Below are 22,701 nucleotides of genomic sequence, written 5' to 3' on the forward strand. Positions count from 1 at the left end.
TTGTGGGTGTATTGAACGTGTGTATTTAAAGAAAGATTAGACGTGATAAAAATGCCGAGAGTTTTCGAGTTTGTTAACTTTGGGGGTGTTCTGCCCCTGGAGAATAATGTCCTGATTGTTATGGATATTGGTTGGGATGCGGAGAATAGCACATTTTTGTGGTTGGCAGCTGCACATTGATGCTGGCCCAATTCTCAAGGGAGTGGATGAAATGGGCAGTGCTGTGGCGTAAATTGAAAGGGTTGTTCTCGTGAATGATGACCGTAATGTCGTCGGCATAGACGTAGATTAGTGTGTGTTTATTTTCGAGTTTAAATATCATCATGAAGGGCGAAAAGGAACGGTAAGACCACGCTGCCTTGAGGAATACCTCTGCATTGGGTGAGTTCTGAAGAGGTATGACCTCCATTTAACCATAACCTGTCTGTTATATAAGAAACTTTTTAACCGTATGAGAGAATTGCCTTTGAAGGCTTTGGCAATGGCTTTGCGAAGAATGTGATGGTGTTTGACAGAGTCGAAAGCTTTGTGTATGTCAAGAGTGAGGATGTTGAGGAATTGACCTCTGTTGCGCAGTGTGTGTATCTGGATCATCATGTGGGTAAGGAGGTCTCTTGTCCCCTTGCCCGGGAGGCCTCCAAAGTGTTTATAGTTGAACCATTGTTGTTGATGGGCAAGGTTATGCCAATGTTTGATGACCATGGGTTCGAAGTTTCAGAGATTGTTGATGTCAAGGCAATCGGACGGTAATTGGCGACGTTCGTCGTGTCTTTACCTGATTTGCGTATGGGAATAATGATTGTTTTGTTCATTTCATTGGGAATGGTGCCTGTTGTCCAGATGTTATTGTATATGTATTGTTATTGTAAGATGTATTGTTGCCATATGTTTTCTGCTTTAATTTGCTGAATTTTGTTAGTGATGCTATTTGCGCCATCTCACATTTTTAAATAAACCGCCCAATTTCGTAATAAGTTTTGATGTTAGAAATTGTTTTAAATACTTCGAATTATTATTTAAAATAATTATTTGCATGCGAACTTTATTTTATTTGATAAAAACATACGTCATGTGGTATTACTTAGCGCGTAATTATAAATTGAAGTAAAAATTCTCTTTAAAATGAAGATTATTACACAAAAGTTTAATATGTAACGTAGAAAACGATTCGTAAATAACCTTGAATTTCTATAGTTAGACTGCAGAAATAAATTGCGTAACGCTTATTATATTTACCTTAGTGCGGCATTGTGAAAGTTTTGTTGTAATTTTAATAATTTCAACTTTTTTTTTACAGGTATTAAATTACACGTTCAAAATTAATAATAAAATTCATTATCTGGCTATATTTTAATGATAATTCATTATAAAATGTATGAAAAATTTATCTTTTCAGAATGAAATTTATTAAATATCAATATAATACTTTATAAATTTCGAATTACCGTTTCTAAATATTTACATGTCATCTAAATAGATACTGTATTTGCAACATTTTATATAAATTTACAAATATGATTACATTTCATTTATCTTCATTGAAAATAACTTTTAAAAATTACTTTAATATTGCATAGTACAAATAGCAATTATTAATAATCTGCCATACTGAAAACAGAAATATTAAAATTTCAAATAAATTATTTCCCCTAACTTAAAAATACTGTCCTAAAATATAAACTTAAAGCTTTAAAATTGTTTTTTTGTACCACACAGTTATTTTCTTTGTTTATAATATGAATACTTTCTATCAAAAAGTCCATTTGATTTGTGCAACTTTGAATATATATTTGTTTCTTCTTACATTAAACAATTTTTTTTTTTTTTTGTACATCTTGAACAAGAATTTTAATAGTTTTTTATAACCAGTTTAATATTTCAACCAGTTTTAAATTTTTAATTACTCAATAAAATTTAATCAACAATTTATGTTAACTCCTAATCTTTTTTAAAACAGATTTATGCCAGATGAGATGGAATGGCTTGCTGTGCTTGCTGCTCGGCATGGAAGTCATATGAACACTGTAATAGAAAACGTAATTATATAACTGATGACAATAGCATTAAAGACTAATAAAAAAAAAAATAAACATAATTAATTAAAGCTCAATTTTTATCAACATTACAATATTTATTAAGGTTTTATATATCTTAACTTTACTTGATATTAAATTTTATATCAAACAAAGTTGCCCATATGATTTACAAATTGGCATAATTATTTTTGGTCAAATGACTTTCATAAAATGTGTAAGATTTTTTCAGTTTAGTGTAAACAGATACACAGATCAAATTCCTCTAACTGTTAAGCAGACAATTGTAAATGTGCTAAGTGAGAAGGTTATCATGAAAAGTGTGCTAATGATAACAAATTCAAAACAATTAAGGAAGCAACAGATGTATAGAAAATCATTTACAACAATTGTATAATGTCAGATATTATTGTTATATAAGACGCATTAATATATACAGTAATGTGTGAAAAATATGTATTTGAGCCAAATTTTTGTTATGCATAGCTGATTTGAACACTGGCAAAAGTCATACACTGGGCAAAATAATTGCAGCAGCATACATTATTATTAAAGAAAACTTTTCTATTTGTAAAAAGTACATTGAAAAAATTACGTATTTTTAAAGAATTAAAGATGATGAAAAATAAACTGTCAAAATTATTCAAGAATCATGAAATTCATAATAATGAATATCAAAAATATTTCATTTGGAGAAAATAATGAAAAATAAATAAGTTTCTGAGCTGTGAAAGAGATACTCAAAATAATCTCTAAATAATAAAATATCTGAGTATTATTTAACAGTTAAATAATCTGAAAAAAATATAAAATAAATGTATTATTTTGTAAGAAAAATACATTAATCATCTGTTTCAATTTTTAAACTCAAGATTAGCATTTTGAAGCAAGTATATGTAATTGTTTAAAAGTTAAAAGATTAAAGTTTACATTTTGGAATATCTGTATCACACAAAAAGTCAATTTTAAAGAAATAACATACTTCACCTCCATTAAAATTTACTACACATTATTCTGAATTATTATTTTCAAACAATGAAACTAAATTATATTTATTTGTAACACTTCTAGTCCTTTTTTCTTTTCAGGTTTTTATTCTTTTATAGCTATATATTTTTTCGGTATTAATCCAGACTTATCATACCATATGGTATAAGTCCAGATTAATACCCAAAAATAAATTATATTTGTTAATACATTTACTTTATAAATATCCATTTTGTATGTACTTCTGTACAAGAATACAATGGAGAATGTCTCTTTTAATATCTAAATTTCATAACATATCTTCAACTGGTGACTATAAAATTTTTCTTATGTAAACATGTCTCAAAAATTCAAAATAACATTTTTAATAAAACAATTTGTGGAAAAATCTCAATTTCATTCCAATTAGAATTGATAGAAAGTCAGAATTGCATGTATATGTTTTGGAAAGTGTGCTGCCTTAATTTTCTTCAAGATTTTTATTGCTACCTTACTTAGTTTATTACTGGAAATTATCATTTTTTATTATAAATTTTTGTCTGCATTTTTTTCTAACAATTATTTAAATTTTGTATGTTATTTGTCATACCATATCTTAAATGTTTACAAAACAGAAAGCAGACTAAATGTTTCTGTATACAAATTTAACTGTTTGTGTTTTATGATCAGGAAATAATGTTTTATGCATTTTACATCTTAACATTAGTTTGTTCCTTATGTATACCCATTCTACCGTTTTAGTTACATTTTTAAAAAATGGTTAAATATTTTGAATTATTGTCATCAAGCATTGTAATTTTTTCCATTTAAAATAATGGAAATAAGCTTCTGGTTGGCATTTTTGGGAAGAATGTCTGATTTTCAAGAATAGATTACTGGTATTAAGAGATGCCAAGTTATGTAAACAAAAATCAGATGAGAAAATGTCATTCTTTTATTACAAACCATGCTTTTGTAGAAAACAGACTATATATGAATCTGTCAATTTGATAGCTATTCATTTCTTGCTAACATTTAAATATTTATAGATTTTATCTATAAGAAACATGAAAAAATAAAAAATGTGTATTTCTGAACATGTGTGCATTTGCATTTACAGCGGCATCTTGTGGCGAATAAAGTGCACAACAAGCACAATTATGTTTAATAAATTATTTTGCTTCATCTTCTTTTTGTATTTATTTTTTCATAAAATTGAAAACTTTCACTTTCTCTAATACCATGATGCTGTTTTGTAGGGATCATGAACCACTTACACATCTAAAATGTCTCACCAAAGATGAACTTTGTCTTATGGCTCAAGTTATAATTTGATAAAGAGATTAAAGGAGAAGTAAATAATCAAAAGATGAAGCTATACAAAAAACTTTGAATTCTATAAAAGAGCTGAACTGAGGAATCTGCATTCAGATATTGTGTGAGAGACAATGATTATGTGAAATGCATGTAAAGAACATACAGTTATGATCATCTCTTGTTCAGAATGCAACAATACAGACTTTGACAAAGCTGTAAAGTAGTTTCACATTAAAGTATCTTTTTATATATTTTCTTATTATTTTCAAAAATTTTAATTTGTTTAATATACTTACAAGTGTATTAATGTGTAAAACGTTCACACTTTGTTTAAAATATTGTTACTGGTTTATTAGGTTATTGCAGTGTTTATTAATTTAATGTGTAATATTTATTGAATACAACTCCATATTGTTTCCATAATTTTTGAACACTTTTTGATGTAGTGTAAATAATACACTGTATGGATATTTATAATATGTTTATAGGTATGTGAATTAATTAGGTATAATGAAAGATTTTTATTTAACTTTTAAAAATGAACATAAATAGATTTTTATTTATTCAAATAATCTGAAGAAATAATGTCAAATATCTCTTTTTAACATGTGCTAAAATTATTAACTGAGCAAATATTTAATTAATTTCTGATATTAATTTAAATGCAATGTCATTAATTTTAATTAAATTCTGATCTTAACAGCTAAAGAATACAGAGTACTTGCAACGTATTTTTATATTTAAATTGCTTTTATTAATCCTTTTGTAATCTTGCAAAGCATAAAAATCAATGAACTTATCTATGAACTAACTGTCAATTTTAAAATCTGAAAAACTACATTTTAAAAAATATTTGTTTTGCTCTAAACATCATATTTAAATAATCAAATTTAAAAAAAAAACAATTTTTTTTATCAACTATTATTTAAAAAATTGATTTTGAATATTACCTCTGCATTTAATTCCTCCTCGGATTTTATATTAAATTCAGGTAGAATAAACTAAATAAATAAATTTAAACACAATTATTGTTATTATTTTAAACACATGTACTAAATTGTTTAGATTAACTTTTTTACTTACTTTTGTCAAATTAAACAGATCCTTATATTTTGGATTGATATCAAATGGAATATCATCTAAAACTAAAAATAACAATATTTAATTATATATATTTTCATTTATGTATTCTTTTATAAAATTATTTATTTCCATACTTAATTTCAGTACAGCTGTGCTAATCCAAATCCCTTGTAATCTGAACAGCTACCATTGCCTTAACTATAAAATGTCAACTGTACACCTGCAGCTCACATGTAAAGTAAACTTAAGTTGTGTTGTGAGCATTGCTGCCCATTCTTTCCATGATCCTGTTAGACTTAACAATTCTAACCTCTATTTACTGCTATAAAGAAAAATGTTACAACAGTAAAAAGTGGTAAGTGGTCTTAAAGCATAAGGTTCACATATCCTTATTATTATACTCCCATTAATCCAAACTACCACCAGTCTAAATTAGTTCAGATTGGCATAACTGTACTGTATGTTAAACTTATTTAAGCAACAAACCTGAGCCAAGAGATCTGTAATTCTGACTATCTTTATTTGAATTGCTCCAATTAACGCTACCTTGAAAATTTTCATTTCCAGGATACACAGGATAAGGAAGAGCTCCATCAATACTAACATTTTTAATAAAATGTATGTTTTAATAAAAAAATGGCTAAAACTTAATAAGCTGAATTTATTACAGTTATTAGTATTATTATTTAGATTAGAATTTTATGTACAAATAACAATAATATATCAAGTTTACATATTGTTAAATTTTTATTTGAATAAAAAAAAATTATTAGAAATGTTTACCTTTTCTTTGGAGAACTTACACTTCCTAATTTATAACAAATCAGAAGACTATTCATTTCACTGTCAAAATGAATATATTAAGAATTAAAAAAGTTTACACACATATATATAATAAATCTGTAAGTTATTTTCATTATAATAAAATATGCTTTAAATTAATATTTTCATTTTTACCTGTTTTTAATACACATTATAAATTTACAGTAATTAAATACTAATTTCTTTTAAATATTAAAAAATTATGAATTTGTCTCTGAGATTTCCTCTATAAACTCTTAATCCTGGAAAACATAGTTCAAAATCTAATCTAAGGCAATTACACAGTATACATATAACAGAATTAATGGAATAACCAAACTTATAAATATGAATCTAATTATTAGTTGCATAGTTAAATTCTTTTGCTAGATTTAAAGGGAATTTAAAGCAAGAATTTAACAACATTAAAGCAAGTTTGATCATTGTTTTCTTCTTAATATTAAAGTTACCTATATAGTAGGTCCTCAATTAACAGAATCAAACTTAACAGACAAAAAGTTTGTCCTAAAAGAAAAATTGGGAGTTATTTACTGTATGTATGAATGTTACTGTTTGTGGGGAGCATAATTTTGTTTAAACAATGCCTACTTAATGATAAGCTTAAATAACTGTTATGCTTTATTTCTGAAATTCTTTAGGGAAGTTTGCTTATTAGGGGATTGATGCTGTTAAATTTTGGTGGTCAAAGGTCAAGTCGGTAGAGAGAGGAGGTCATGAGGTATTTCAAGTGGAGTAAGTCTCAATGAAGATTTTATTTGTTATTAATATTTACATTTTTAAAAAATAAAAACCTCATCTCTACCATCAAAATTAAGCTTTTTATCATTTTATAATAATTAATAATATAAAAAGTTTCTTAAAATAAAATCTCAGATAGTGCCATAAACAATTTTAATTCATGCTGGGAAAGTTATGCAACTCACTCCTTAATTTTTTTTTATTTGTGAATGAATCAACTAAAAGGTTGAGTCAATGACTCAACATTAGTTGTACAAACATTATTAGTTATATTGTATAGTTTTTGATGTTTGCTTAAAGTTTGCTTCTATTGTAAAATTTGTTTTTGTATTTAAAAAAAAATTTTTTTTTTGTTTTAATAAAAGAAAAAAAAATCCTGTTTTGTTACATAACTGAAGAAAAATATGTTTAAAATAATTTTTTACCCTGCTAAAGTGAATCCAGCTGGAGGTTTTTTCCATCTACTCAATACTATAACATCAGTTACAGCAATTTGAACATTATCCCTTGGCATTAATTTGTAGCATAAATGTTTCTTTCGTGTTGCTCTCTGTTCTATAAAAAAATTTAATGGAAATCATTTGTACAAACTATAAATTAATAATCAGACTACTTAATCATAATTATCACAAACAGTAAAACAGAACAAATGAGTTATCCAATATATAAATATGATGCTATGATGCTATGCTGTTTTGCTTATATTCACATCTTATCTATGTATTAGCTCGAAAAGAAACTATACTACATTAATATTATATTAAAATTTAACCATATTACATGTATTAGATTGTTACAAATGAAATGGCCATCTTTTAACAATTTAAACTTTCTGGCCTTGTAGTTCAACTTTTTTCCAAGTGAACAGTGCTGTATGTTTGCAATTGGAAGAGTACTCATAAAATATGCAAATTAAAAATATAATCTCATTTATATTGTGAGTTACACATGTTTAAGAGTACTTTTTCTGACAGCATGGAAAAAAGAAAATTGAATAATTTTCTTTTATGAGTAGAAGCAGGGACATAATGCAGCTGAAGTAACCCAAAATACTAATGAAACTTTTGTTGAAGATTCTATGAGCAGGCCACCAGGCACTGGTTCAAAACATTTCATTCCAGGAATACAATCTCTGTTTAAGATATGGTTATATTTGGAAGTGCCATATCCTGCCACACATACCGAGCAGATGGCAACAAGCTTAGTGTTGGTAGAGGCTTGTGTGGAAGGCAATAGAAAGACCCTTCTAATTAAAGAAGCTATGGCTGCATTAACATACTGTTGTGGTTGGAAAACCATGGCAGGGATTATAGGGGGAATATTACCAAATCTATGGAACACAGAAAAAAGGAACAGTTAATGCCATTCCTTTTTTCAATTTAAAAACCTGTTTGAAAAATACAATCTCAAAAATCAGAATTAAAGATCATCATCGAATCAGAATATCACCTGAATGTCTGGAAAATTGTGGAAAGGTTGAACATACTGGACATTACTCAAGCATTTCTCAACATCTAAACATGTTATGGAAGATCAAGAAACTCAACAAATGGGTACTACACAAACTCAGCGAGAGATAAGGAGCATCATTTGGAGATCTTCAGTTCTTTAATTATTCATCACAAAAATGAAAGTATTCAAATTAAATTCTTCTCTATCCATCTTATTCTCCAGACTTTTTGCCAAACAAACTTTCACTTTTTTTATACATTTGGACAGTTTTTTGGCAAAGAAAGTCTTCAAGGAAGAGGATGCAATAAAAAGTACCTTTATGACTTTTTGACTTCTCATTCTCATGATTTCTATCAAATTGGCATTAATGCATTTCTATTGCATTATGAAAAGTGTATTAACGTTAGTACATACAATTTTGATTGAATATGTAAGTTTTAACTTAAATTAATAAATTTTCTCAAAGTCAGAGGTAAAAATTGGCCATTTCATTTGCAACAACCTAATGTATTAAACATAGTAAGTTATTTTTATTTAAGGGTAACTGTATGATAAACAAGTAATGCAAGCATGAATATACAAAACAGTATAAATAATAAGACAAGTTAATTATAGAATTATAATATGAAAAAGGTTTGGTTATATATTAGATTAAAAATAATAAATGTTTAGATATTAAAGACTCTTTCTTTTTCTATTAATGAAAGGAATTAGAAAATATATAAATTCTTACCAGTATCTCGTGTGTACATTAATAGTGTAAAATCATCAGGAGGGGAATCTTTTTCTCCAATAATTGTTAGAGATTCTATAACTTCATTTGTTTGCCACTGAAATAAAAATTTTTTCTACTTTAAAATCATCATAATTTCGTTGTTTGAGTGTAAGCAAATATTTCTTATACAGGGTGTCCCAAAAGTTAAATACATTGAAAAACCAGATCATCAGTTTCTAGGTTTGTAGTTTATAGGCTTTAGTGTATCAGAAGAAAAAATTCAAAATAGCGATCATCTAGAGAAATGCATTTGAAGATCAATTAAGTGCTTAATATCTGACAAGTGACCTTAATTTTAGCTTGAATAGGAGAGAGAGATATGCATTGAGAAAGAAATGACCAATATATTAAAATATTTTTATAGTGTCAAATTTTCCTATGTATCTATCATAATTTTTAAGACACCCTTTGTTGTTTTAAATCAAATTTAAAAAATTATTAAATAATCACAATTTTACATAAAACTTTCTTTCTTCTCTCCCTAGTTTATTTTTTCATCATAAACTGAAAGCTGCTATTTTTTCAATGAAAAAGTCATTGACATTATAAAAATTCATTATAATCCACATATTTCATTAATTTGACAATATAATATTTTTACTTATAAATTATTTTATTCTCTTTTTCCATTTCTTTAATTATTTTATCATGAACTTTATATGTTTTAACTTTAATTAATCAAAAGATTTAATGTGTTTATATTCCATTTAATTTTCAGTGAGGAAAAAAAAAATCACTATCTTGCTTTTGCTATACAATAATACTTACAATTAGTGTAGCATTGAATTTTTAACATCATTCAGTATTCAGATATATTTGGCCACAAAATAACTATTAGGTATTTGGCTAAATACTAAACACACATTTGACATTTAAACTGAATACACCCACAAAGCCAAACTATTTGGCAAAATGATAACATTTCAATTTAGGGAGATAAACAGAGTCAAAAAAGGAAAAAGAAAGTTGAAACACAAAATAGAATGAAGACATTCAAAATCTCAGATATTTAAAAATATTGTGATTTATTCCTTTCCAAAACAAATATAGCTTTATTAATAAATAATATTTGCTCAAGATCATTTATAAATCATAATTTACATGATAAACTGTAACAAAAAAATATTAATGTTTCTGCATTCATAGGAAGTAAGTGATTTTTGTTGGTTGCTATAAATATTTGCAGCTTTGTTGAATGTACTGTACTTACATTCACTAAATACACAATTTTGTGAGGCTGCCATAAAGTGACAGACATCAGTGGTAAGACTTAATTTTTTAATTTTCATTACATAATAATAATTGTATATGTTTTTATTTTTAAACAATTATTATTATTGAATAGAAGATGCTGCCTTCCAACTTATTCTAAAGCTTAGAGTCTAAACCTTCTGGTTCAGGCAGTTCAAATAAATCAGCTAATATTTGCCCAAATGTTCAGTATTCAATAGTTAGAAATGCAAGAATATTTGAATTTGGCAACAGTAACAGCCAAGTAATTGTTCCTTATAAGTTGACAAAAGGCTATATCTCCAAACAACTGAAAGTCAAGTTGCACATTTATCTAATTAGTAACCTTTATTGATACTGCCCAATATCTAGCAAAAAACATTTTTAACAATTACAGAACGTTTCTCATACAGAATATTGATTGGTATTGATAAAAGATACTAATTAGATTTGATGACAGATGCACAACTTGATTTTCAATTTTTATAGAGCTATAGCCTTTTCACCTTTGAGGAGTGAACACCTTTGTGAACATACAGTTTTTGAGGGATATAATATACCAGATAGCAGAAAGCATAGAATTGGATCTTATCCTTTCTACTTTTGTTGTTTATACATGTACAGCAATTCTCATTTTTTTTTAGATAAACTGTTTGAAAAATAATTTGTTTTTACTTTAAAAAGCAAAAAATTTATATTACATTTATCCACAAGTTTCCAGAACATGTTTTTGAATTCTGCTACACAATGGCTACATTTTGGCAGCCATTAAGATATTGCTAGTCATTACAGTAGGCCTGCAATTTTTAGTTTTCCATTGGTGACATGCCTTATAAAACCAGTTCAGATAGATATTGTACAGTGGTTGGCTGCCATAATAGCCAGACAGTTATTTATATGTGGTTTAAAGCTGTATACGATACACAGAAAAACATGATGCATTGAGATTGTCCATCTATTCAACCGTTCCAGTTACATTCATTTCCACTTGATGAAAATTTAAGAAGGGAATGGGTAACCAGCTATGCATATACATCCAGCTAGATAAATAACTTTGCCATCATTAAACACCCAAGACCATACAAAATGATGATTACTTGAAAATAGGGTTTGTGATGGTTCTATTTTAAGGACACAAATTTGTAAATTGAAATTTCAACTACTTAGGTGAAATTTTAATTGATAAATTTTTCAACTGGTAAAGTTACCACTTGAAAAATAATTATAAGAGTCAAGACACTTATAATTAAGCATTTCTTGGTAATCATAGGCTTTACTTTTAATGAGGTATTCAAATATAGCTGGATATACCAAAGGTGGCCATTATCTTGTGTTATTATTCTATGATTTTATAGTACTATTTGGTGAATACAATGTCTATCTGAAAATAAATTAGAAAATACAAGTTTGTAGAATAAACTATACAAAATCCAAAAACTTTGCATTAAACTTAATTCTGCGATATTCTGTAAATATTTTGGACTACTTTATGAATTAAACAGTAATATAAATATTTCCTGAGAGATGATAATAATGGAATATTAGTAAAAATTATAAAAGCCAACTTTGCCATTTATTTTCTAGAGAGAAAAATTTTACAAATAAGATTTAGATTTTCTTAATTTTACTTTAATTTTTTTAAAAATCAGTTTTAAAAGATATTTCCCCACCACACAAGTAGCATTCTTTTTTTCCTTTATGTTAGAAAAAAAATTTAAACTTGTGTAATAATGATTGAAAATACTCTGTTTATAATTTAAAATATGAGAAACTCTTATCAATTACCAACAAAGGGATCATTATGAACAAATTTCTATTGGTTATTTCAAAATCAGCTTCATTCTCAAATGTATAGTTCTGCAGTTCCATTGTTCTTGCAGTATCTTAATGACAGTGCAATGGTAGTGCTACAGTACAGGAAAATACATAAACCATCTCTGGAAACTTGTGGATAGAAAAAATTTATTTTAAAAGACACAAATTATCATATTTTCTGTAAAGTTTATACTTATGTTCTGGCTAAAAAACTTTTATTAAATGTTTAATTAAATACATATATATTTACTTCTTGTTTTGATATACAGATGTATCGTGTAATTCTTCTGAAAAATCCATCTTTCCATAAATCAGCATCAGTATCCTGATCAAATGTCTTGTCTACCTACAATACAATTAAAAACACAAGTTCTAATTATCTAAATTATTTAATTATTAATAAATCCCGAAACCAGAATTTATTTTTATTTAAATTTGTATCAACATAATAAATGTTTAAAAACAAAATGATGTTTCTACAACAAAAATAAACATTTAAATGAAATATATTTTTTACTACAATGTTTGCAAGATGTAAAATACACAAAATAAAATCTAAAAATTAATTATTATTTTTAAATTATAGACATTTCATTAAGAATAAATATTTTACTTAAAAATTCACAAAAATATTAGAAGAAACAATATACAGGGTGTGGCAGAAAGAACATTCTGATTTGGCAGAAGCATTGCTTTGCTCATAGTAGAGGTACAGCAGTGGGCGTGGTCTCTTTTGAGTTGTTTGCATGTGCCATTTTTAGTTACTGCTATGGTGTGGAGCAGAGAGCATCGTGCTTTTGTTGTTGAAGAGTTTGTTATGAATGGTGAATCTGTGATAATGACGTAATGGGCCTTCTGAATAAGCTTTCCGCTTAAGCGTCATGATCCGGCTGCATCAACAATTTGTCATTGGGTTTCAAATTTTAGACAAACAGGTTCAGCTTTAAAAAGTCCTGGCCGCCCTAGAAGCATAATAAGACCAGAAGATGTGTCAGCTGCTAGAGCTTCCATGCAGCAGTCTCCCAAGCAATCTGCATGCAAACACACAGCAGCATTAAACATGTCTGATCGTGGTCTCCACAGACTTTTACACAGCTTGCTCCACATGCATCCCTACAAAATGATGGTCGTTCCAGAGTTGAATGATAGGGACTATCCAATCTGTAAAACTTTGTGTCAGGATATTCTGCAAAGCCTTCCCCCAACAGTGGTACTGATCTCCAGTGACAAAGCCCATTTTCATTTATTGGGGATGGTCAACAAACAGAACTTTAGGTACTGGTCTGACAATAATCCTCGAGAACTCCACTAGCAATCACTCCATAGTCCGAAAGTTACGGTTTAGTGTGCCTTAGGTGATTTCGATGTGTGGGGTCCTTATTTCTTTGAAAAGGGCATTGTTACAGTGACAGTAACATCAGAGTGCTATTGTGAATTGCTTGAGAATTTTCTCCGTCCATTAGTTAACAGTTTACTCAACGATCATGATCTGGAAGATGTATGGTTTCAGCAAGATGGTGCCACTTTGAATTCTCAGAAACTTGTTTCCGGGCCATCTTGTCTCTTTATGGGGTGAGATTGGTTGGTCACCACGTTTGCCGGATTTGGCCCCATGTGATTTTTTTCTGTGGGGCTATCTCAAATCAAAAGTGTACAACACCGACCAACAAATTTGCAAGAACTCAAGGCAGCAATTATGCAAGAAGTCACGGTGATTCCACTGGACATGATTTGCAGATCAATGCTAAATTTCCAAAAGAGACTTCAAAACTGCATTGACATTGACAGTCGCCATTTAACTGATGTACTCTTCAAAACCTAATGGATGACAATGGCATACTGTGTACTTATCAGGTATAAAAGATTTCTTTCTCTATCTTGCTTTGTATTTTTTTTTATTGTCATTCCAAATCAGAACGTTCTTTCTGCCGCACCCTGTATTAAAAATGTCTTCACATTTTGTTCTTTTTTTTTACATTTCAGGAAATTAACAGTTTTATAGTGGAGTTAATCTTTACCTTGAGGGTCTCATCTACATCAATGTGTAAAATGTTAAAAAAAAATCTCTCTGCTGATGGCATAATTATAAAAATATACTAATAAAATTTCCAGGAAAACAAGGAACTTAAAAAACAAAAATGCAAAGACATTTTTAATATATTGTCTCTCCTAACGTTTAAAAAATTTTTTTTTAAAACCTACTTATTATCCTGGCAATTTTATTAATAAATAATTTTGATTTTTAATTATGGTATCAACAGATTATAGGCATAGTAATATAAATGTAAATTACTATTAATCATCTAAGTATTTCAGATTTATTATTTGTAAGATTTTTTAAAATTAGAATAACTACTTTGATATCTTAAAAACAAACATTTTAAAGTAATAACTATTCATTTAACAAGATAAGTATTTTTCAAACAAACAATCTATACACTTGTACTGAATGGTTTAGAGATATTAAGATTTAAAAAATCCAGTATCAGTGTGTTAATTATTATTAATTACAAATGATAAACATTTTTTAATGGTAAAATTTTAGACACATGTTCATAAAGAAATTAAATCAAATGATTTTAAAAAGTTTTTTGGGTCTACTTAATAGGAATACTTACCTTTTAAGATTATTATATTTTATCAAAATATTATAATTATATCTAAATAAATTAAATTCCAAGATAATAACATATGTAATTTTAACTTCCTTACATCAAAGCATTAAAAATATTAGAATATTTTTCTCTTAACACTTAAGATTACAGAATATTATGTTTCTGATAACTTTACGATATTGAAGAGATCTCATGATGTATCTTTCCAATTTTTGTGTATCTGGCTGGAGAGATCTTGTAGCAATTAACACTTTTATCAGCATTAATTAAGTCAAATTAAAATGTAATTTTAAAAATTTGATATTTAGAAAGACAACAAATTTCAAAAAAAGTATACATATAAAATCAGTATAGTAAGGTATACATGTACAGAAAGTATACAATTAATTTAATATATTAGTTATTCAAAAAAGAAATATCATCAATGATTTCTCTTAACATACCACTTGAAATCCTGCTGGACATTTACCAGGATCTTCAACAATACAAATTGATGTCACTGGACGGTTGTCTGGCAAAGCTCTCATTAAATCTTCCATTTTGTTCTAATTTCAATAATAATTATCAGAGTTATAAAAATTCATAAAATATAATTCTGTACAATTAATAAAAATTCTTTACCATCAACAGAATAGATAATTAAATATATTCAAAATTTTTTCATGTATCAAAATTAGTGTCTAATAAATGTTTATGAAGTGTTATTTAGAAAATTTGAATTTTTAACAAATGACATTTGTTATTTACAAATGTTTTTATTATAACTTTGAAAAATTTACAAGCAGAATATCATAATTGAGGTGAACAGAAACCCTCTCTGTCTAAATGATTATTATGTAACTTCAATAACATTAATGACAGAACTTTGTAATATGTCTTAAAAAATTGAATCTCATTCTCCTTAACAAGTTCAATGGTGATATATGAAGTAATAAAGATTTCTTGTTTTCTTCTTTTTACTTGATGTTTGTTTTCATCCTTACCTATTCCATCTATGGAGTAAAGAAAAAACTTAAGTCATGTTTTTTTTTCTACTTTTACAACTAAAGGGATGAGAGGAAATGGTTTTTATTTTTTTTAAAAATGTCTATTAGTTACTCAGACCTTATATTATGCCCTTCAACTTCCTTTTATTCTGTCCTGAACTTCCTTGTTATAGTAGGCCAGTTTGTTAAAATTTTACAATTCTACATCAGTCTAGATTTAACTTGAACAGAATTAATTGTCTTAATGGCTGCCTGACTCAAAGAATATGAAAATCCTTTTATTAACATCATACTCTCCTATATCTATCTATCAGTCAACTTTTTTATTCTATCTTTCCATTTCCTTTTGAATTCTCATTCCAGCTCAATCATGAAGTCTGAATTATTTATTATGAATAATATAAAATTTTATACTAGCAATGACTCAAAGAGATGAATCTTAAGATGTAATTATTCTCAAATCTTTTATTTTCTTGTCTTATCTCAAAGAGTATAGTAAGTTTTTTAATATTGAATAATATGCAGTCTCGAACGAATTATCTCAAAGACTTAATTATGTCTGGAAATTGATCATTACATTAAATAAATATTTATAAAATTACGTAAAAATGCAAATTGTAACATATACATTATAACAAATTATTTCAGAAAATTCAGAGGAGAAAAGTTATAAAACTAATATTATGTGTCCTTTTCACATACACTGTTAAGTTAAAACCATGCAAGATGGAAAAAGTATAAGGTCAAGCAGCAATCTACAATAATTTAAAAAATGTAATACCTGTTGATCACCAATTATTAATACATTGATAATCTTTAGGTAATATCAATTATTATCCAAATCTAACAAGTTCTTAAAAATGACTCAAATATCAAAAATTCAGATATCAGAAAGTGTTTTCCATTATTTCTTATGGGAAAAAGTCTATTCATTCTCAGTTTATCCAAATAACATCAACTTATTTCTCTAATGACACTAAAACACTAAAAATCCACAATGTTAGCAGTATATTAAACATTAAAAACTCTAATTACCTTACTAACAATGATGCCATTAGATTACATGTTTGCAAGCAGTAACATAACAAACATGCTTGTTTAGTATTCATATTAGAAACTATATATGAACTGAATTTTCTTTAATATGAAGTAGACGGCAATGAAAATGTAATAACTCTGTACAATCTCTCTACACACGGGAATATAACTATATCTACTCTTCAAACCTGTTAACCAGAGTGGTTTCTTTTCTATAGTCGCAAACATTTTTGATTTCTCTCCTGGGATCTTCCTCAGGCTTTACCAAATAGGCCGTTACTGTTCGAATAAATTTTAAATGGTATTCAGAGGAAATTCACATTTAAAATTTATTCGAATGGTAATGGCCTATTCGGTAAAGCCTGAGGAACTCAGGAGAAGAATCGAAAATGTTTATGGCTATAGAAAAGAAACCACTTCAGTTAACAGGTTTGAAGAGTAGATATAGTAATAACTCTGTATATTTTATATAATTACCATATTAAAATAGAATACCAATATAAATAAAGTAGTGAATCTACTATAATAAACTGTTTAGTGTAATCCTATGAGCTTATTCTTAAACAGTATATTAAACTTCACACAAAATATTATATAACACTAGATACATACACTATCAGATGGTTTTTAATGCCATCTGACAATGTATATATTTAGAATTACACTAAAAATTTTTTTACTTTTAGTGTAATCACTTAACAGACAAGAACAAACATTGAGAAAAGCATCACTTTCTATTTTTTATTTTTACTGTACAACTTTCTCATTTTTTCATTAGATATGTTTCAAAGAGATTAATAATACAAGGATTCTTTGATTCAGATATCACGATGAACATTCATTGTAGCAGGAATTTGGATACAGTGCTTTCATATACTGAGATATAACTGTATGTAATAGACTTTATATAGACTAACAATTTATTTTAGACTTTAATTCAGTGCATTAAACAATTAAATGATGTTTATATTGCTTTCACTTGAAACAGTACAAGTTCAATAACTAAATAAGCTCAAATAAAATCAATTTTTTACTTGATAAATTTAATCAATCATATTGCTGAAATTATATAAAACAAACATTTCTAATCATGCAGTTTATATTACAATAATGAGTATTTCCTTCAACTTAAACTGGTGAAAATTTCTGTAAGCAACATAAACTAAAATACCCATAGATATTCTATAGACCAAGACTATGACCCGACTGATCAAGTACTTTCACATCAGCTGCAAACCAAGCTTTGGTCAATGCATCAGTTTTAAGTGACAGACATTTGGTGCATCTGGGAACAGATTGTCTGCCATTATGTTCTGATACTTTTTAGAATTTTTGCTCAGATAAAAATAACTGGCATAGCTCTTTGGATAGATAGCTTGGTTCAAACCATAACAAATCCTGCAACAAATTGGTTTGGAAAAATATGCCTTTTTGATACAAATGTTATACAGTAAAGTTTAAAGTTGTTAGGTCCATCATTGTTAAACTGTTTTTTGTCAAAGTGCATTATTTCATTTAATGCTAGGCTTCAGTTAAGGGTAGTTAAAACTGCATTTTCATATCTTTTTTTAACTCAAAGCCAAAGCATTTCTTATAATTCTGCTTGTATAATTTAACTGCATTTCCTTTATAATTACTGATAATCTTTTTGATATCATCACCAGCAAGACTAACTGCATGACTTCTGTCATGGCATTAATGACTATTCTCCTAGTTCATTTCTTTGTTCCACAGCAGTCTGAATCTCAAGAAATTGTTTACTACAGTTTTGAAGTAATTGAATTTTTCTTAGCAATTTCTGCTTTCCAGTCAATCTAGAATTTTTAAAGGCAAAATTTGTCTTTTCTCAATATCTATTAAATGATTTGATTTTTCTTTTTTTTTTTTTTTGCATTTAAAAACATACTTGGGAAAAGTGTAAGTACAAGCAATCATATTAAAACCCTCAATCTTATATTTTTTACAAGTAAAAAGTAATGCAAATTATAATTTATTTTTTAAAATGAAACAAATTTGTTAAAGATTAAGCAATGAACTGAATAAAATTCTAAAATAAGCTGTGCTATTTGTCACAGTTATTGAATTTTCAAATTATTGCTCTACCTTACATTTTTCACTTTTTGTTTTGAGTCCAATTGGCAATTTTCTTTCTCTAATTCTGAAAACAGAACTGAATTTTAATAATATTAAAACTTCAAAAAATATATTAAACTTTTTGAGTTAATAATATTAAATTTATTTTATTGTGTTGAGTTTGAAGAGAAAGAATCAGTGTTTGGTGATATAAGTTAAAATTATTCAGACAAATTCACAAAAATTTTTAAATCAGCAATTTCAAAATTTGAATCCACAACTGACACCTTTGACCATTTTTAATGGCTTTCATCAGACTGTTCTATAAATCAAACACTTTTTAAACATAATGGAACAAAATAGAACATAGAATTCCTATTATTTGAATCCTGAAACACAGATGATGTAAATTATGAACAAACACAGTTTAGCTAGTCTGCATGTCTCTAATCTCATGAGAACGAGAAAAACAATTTGAGATAGGTTGAGATACAGAAGTTCCTACATAGTAAACAGTAATAGGTTTGCTATTTAAAAAGGTTTCATCTTAAAGACATAGACATCTGCTCCTGCGACAGTACTTCAATCCAAGACAGTCAGCATTATCTATGGGACTGTGAATTTTTCACACAGGAGAGAGACAGACTCATGGGGCACGTGCTCCATGCCGGAAACAACTGGCCATGTCCTTACAGCAGACTCATGGAAGACCCGAACATTTATAAGCATCTCACCAAATTCCTGGAAACAACAGCAGCACTCAACCCATCATGCAACCAACAGTCTGCTAGTAATGATTGATCAGCTAGCTAACTTCTCCCCAACAATTGTTCCAGGCTTCCAACAGTTATGCTGCTCTATTGGCTGTCGCTGCACATACACAGACTGTTTCTTCATTATGTAACAGGGTAAATAGCACAGTTTTCTCTTGTGCAAATGTGCTCGTCCACTCTTGCTGTCTGTGTATCCTGTATGTGTAATACACGCTCGTCTACTGCAGTGCAGTATTATCTATATTTGTCTGTAATGTTTCTCTGTAATTCATTGTATATTTCGGACTATCACTCTGTATGCATTACTAATCTTATGTTTGTGTAACTTTTCTATACTCACGTATCATTACCCTATTCAGAGGTTTTGTACTTATCTCTGCAACTGTATTTTGTACAATGTCTATCATCAATTGTCAACTCTTTAAGCACTCACGATGTAAATTATTGTTGCTCTTGTCTGCAATGTACTACCTTCTGTAGTTACCCACTGTACTTTACTAGCTTTTCCTAGTATCTACACCACCTCTGTCTTGTCTTGCTATGCAAGCACTCGCCAGTAATTAGCGTATTTATTATGTACTTTTCTTTACCATTGTACTCTATTGTAATTATCCGGTTTTAATTGTATATTTCTTTTCACTTCCATGATAATTACTGTTGTTTAACCTGTTGTAATGCTTCCTGTAAGTGAAAGTTCACTGTACTGTGCATATCTTGTTCCTTTTATGCATGTTTTCGTTGTATCTTTATACATATGCATTTTATGTACTTGCCATTATCTGGCACACATCAATGTATTTTGGTCAATTCTTTATGTGTATTGTGTATTGTGTAGTGTTATGCTTTCTGCAATTGTGAGGCAGGTGCCATGTACTCTTACCTTTCTCCTGCACTTTGCCCCCTTTTCATCCCCTATCCTTCATTTCCCTCACTCCCGTTTCACCAACTTTTCTCTCCCAACCTCCAAGTCGTACCTATGAGTGGAACCTGGAGGCACCCCCCTTTATCAATTAAAAATGTAAAATGTAAAATAGGTTTGATTGGAGATATGGTATTGTATTAATACAATACCATAGCAATTATGGTAAATACCAGCATCAAATATTCATATTCAATATTCATTTTCAACATACCTTAACAGAAATAGTTTGTCAACAGTTTATAATGCCCAATTTTCTTTAACCAATAAGACACAAGGCAAACATGTAGCCAATCAGAAAAACAGTAATGCTAATTGCAACTATGTACTTTACTGCTACTACAATTTAGGCTATCAAAGTGTAGTCATTAAGCTTTTAATTTGTAATTGACACTTCAGCCCATAATGTAAAAATTCAATGATCTGCAACATTAAACATCTAAAACTTATTATTCTAACATTTTGTTACATTTTCCTTATTCTGTATTACTATTCTCAGATGTGTTGACATTGATTCCACTAATTTTTTCATGTAAATCAAATAAAATTGTTACCTATGCTCTTTTCAATGACTTTTTTTCAGATCATTTTTTTGAGACAGTATTTTTGGATTTTGGTTTTAAATTCTGTCCACAAATTCTTAATAATGTTTGTCACGTGACTTTAATTGAGCCTAGACAATTGACTAATTACAATGTATGTTTGGAATCATTGCTTTGGTATGCTTAGCACTCATAATTTCTATGCTTATTTTTTTCCTAAACACTTTTCAACTTCACTTGTTAGAGCATTCAGCTTAAAATTTTGACAATTTTTTGCACAATCAATGTTTCATCATGCAGTGTAAATATCTTCTTTGGGCTAAATCTTTGCTTCGGTTCAATTCATTTGTCTTTTTTATATGTCGAACAATTACTACATGCTTACTTACCATATCAGCTATATAGCAAATACTTTTGTTTTGTTCAAAATGAAATATAATCAGTTACAAACCTCTTCATTTGCAGTACGACATCCCATTTTAACATGAAATGTATTTATTGGTGAATTTGCTAAACTACGATAGATCTTCCAGTACGCAATACTCACATGAGACTCGTTGGCCTCGTTTTCGAATAAGCTTTATAAGAAATCCTTTCATTAGTTATTTTATTAGAATACATCATTTTTATTGCAAGATTAATTTTACATCATTCATCTTTACTTTTCTATCAAATCTCTCAAAACTGATTTTGTAAATAAATAAATTTACTAAAAAAAGAAACAATAATTCTCTTTGTAATTCTTATTTTGTGAACAATTAGTTTTTTCTGAGCTCATAATGTAATTTCCTGTTTCATGAATACAGTTTCATTTTCACTGTGAGCCACTATAGTTAATTTAAGACTGATTGTGTAAACTTTATCTCATGTAACTTTTACAAAATGTCTGAAAAATGAGTTAATTTGAAAAAAAAAAAATACATAAATTTTGTGTTTAAGTCAAGTAAAACAAACAATTGGATAACTTAACTGTTTAATAATGCAATCAGCTGTAAAACTTTTTTAATTAATTAACAAATTGGAAGGGTTTTAATCAAAACATTACCTTATCCTTTATAATTAATTCGCTTTAAAAAAGGATTTTATAATATTAAATTTTTGTTTCAAATGTACTTCCAACACCATTAAAATAACATTTAAGTTAGAAACCAAAATACAACTTACCCAACAGAGATGACATATGTAACTACGCCATCTACAAATTCTTATTATCTATTTTTCAATAAGTGAATATTTTTAATATGAATTTAGTTTATATAAAATAATTTTATTGTTTATAACATTAAAATATTAATATTATATTTTTACTAAAAATATTAAATTTGTAAACTAGAGAAGGGGGTAAAGTATGAATCAGATGATAAAAATAAAAAATATCCAATGCAAAAATCAGCGTGACTTTTCTTTATTTTGAAAGATACAATTACATAATCTATAGAAATATTTTTAAATAGTTGAAAAATTATTAAACATTTAAGCGATTTGGGAGAATGGTATGGAAAATCAAACAAATCCGCTTCGGTA

At 27.9% G+C, this 22,701-nt stretch overlaps 1 protein-coding gene across 4 annotated transcripts; it reads right to left on the bottom strand.

Annotated features, from left to right (window-relative positions):
* Positions 1-1,869: 1,869 nt before the first annotated feature.
* On the bottom strand, positions 1,870-22,385 carry Mvb12 (multivesicular body subunit 12-like Mvb12). 4 transcript variants are annotated; one of them, XM_067280918.1, is made up of 11 exons: positions 22,356-22,376; positions 18,979-19,040; positions 15,290-15,391; positions 12,482-12,577; positions 9,145-9,241; positions 7,385-7,514; positions 6,183-6,242; positions 5,886-5,998; positions 5,400-5,461; positions 5,267-5,317; positions 1,870-2,022 (listed from the first exon to the last, which is right to left on the bottom strand). In XM_067280918.1, exons 3-11 carry the CDS (start codon positions 15,383-15,385, stop codon positions 1,960-1,962), a joined length of 768 nt encoding a protein of 255 aa, XP_067137019.1. In that variant the 5' UTR covers positions 15,386-15,391; positions 18,979-19,040; positions 22,356-22,376; the 3' UTR covers positions 1,870-1,959. The 4 variants fall into 4 exon arrangements, with proteins under 4 accessions (XP_067137019.1, XP_067137015.1, XP_067137018.1 ...); XM_067280914.1 differs by lacking the exon at positions 22,356-22,376 and adding an exon at positions 21,629-21,651 and having other exon boundaries at positions 18,974-19,028; XM_067280917.1 differs by lacking the exon at positions 18,979-19,040 and having other exon boundaries at positions 22,342-22,385.
* Positions 22,386-22,701: the final 316 nt, after the last annotated feature.

Source organism: Centruroides vittatus, unplaced genomic scaffold, assembly GCF_030686945.1.
Source record: "Centruroides vittatus isolate TY-2023 unplaced genomic scaffold, ASM3068694v2 contig_900, whole genome shotgun sequence".
Classification (NCBI taxonomy): domain Eukaryota; kingdom Metazoa; phylum Arthropoda; class Arachnida; order Scorpiones; family Buthidae; genus Centruroides; species Centruroides vittatus.

What these genes read in the sequence shown, in the direction of transcription:
- Mvb12 (XM_067280914.1), bottom strand. An exon ending in GTAAGTTCTCCAAAGAAAAG is followed by an intron (nt 5,999 to 6,182) that starts GTAAACATTTCT and finishes TAAAAATGTTAG; the next exon opens with TATTGATGGAGCTCTTCCTT. An exon ending in AGGAGGAATTAAATGCAGAG is followed by an intron (nt 2,023 to 5,266) that starts GTAATATTCAAA and finishes TTTCTATTACAG; the next exon opens with TGTTCATATGACTTCCATGC.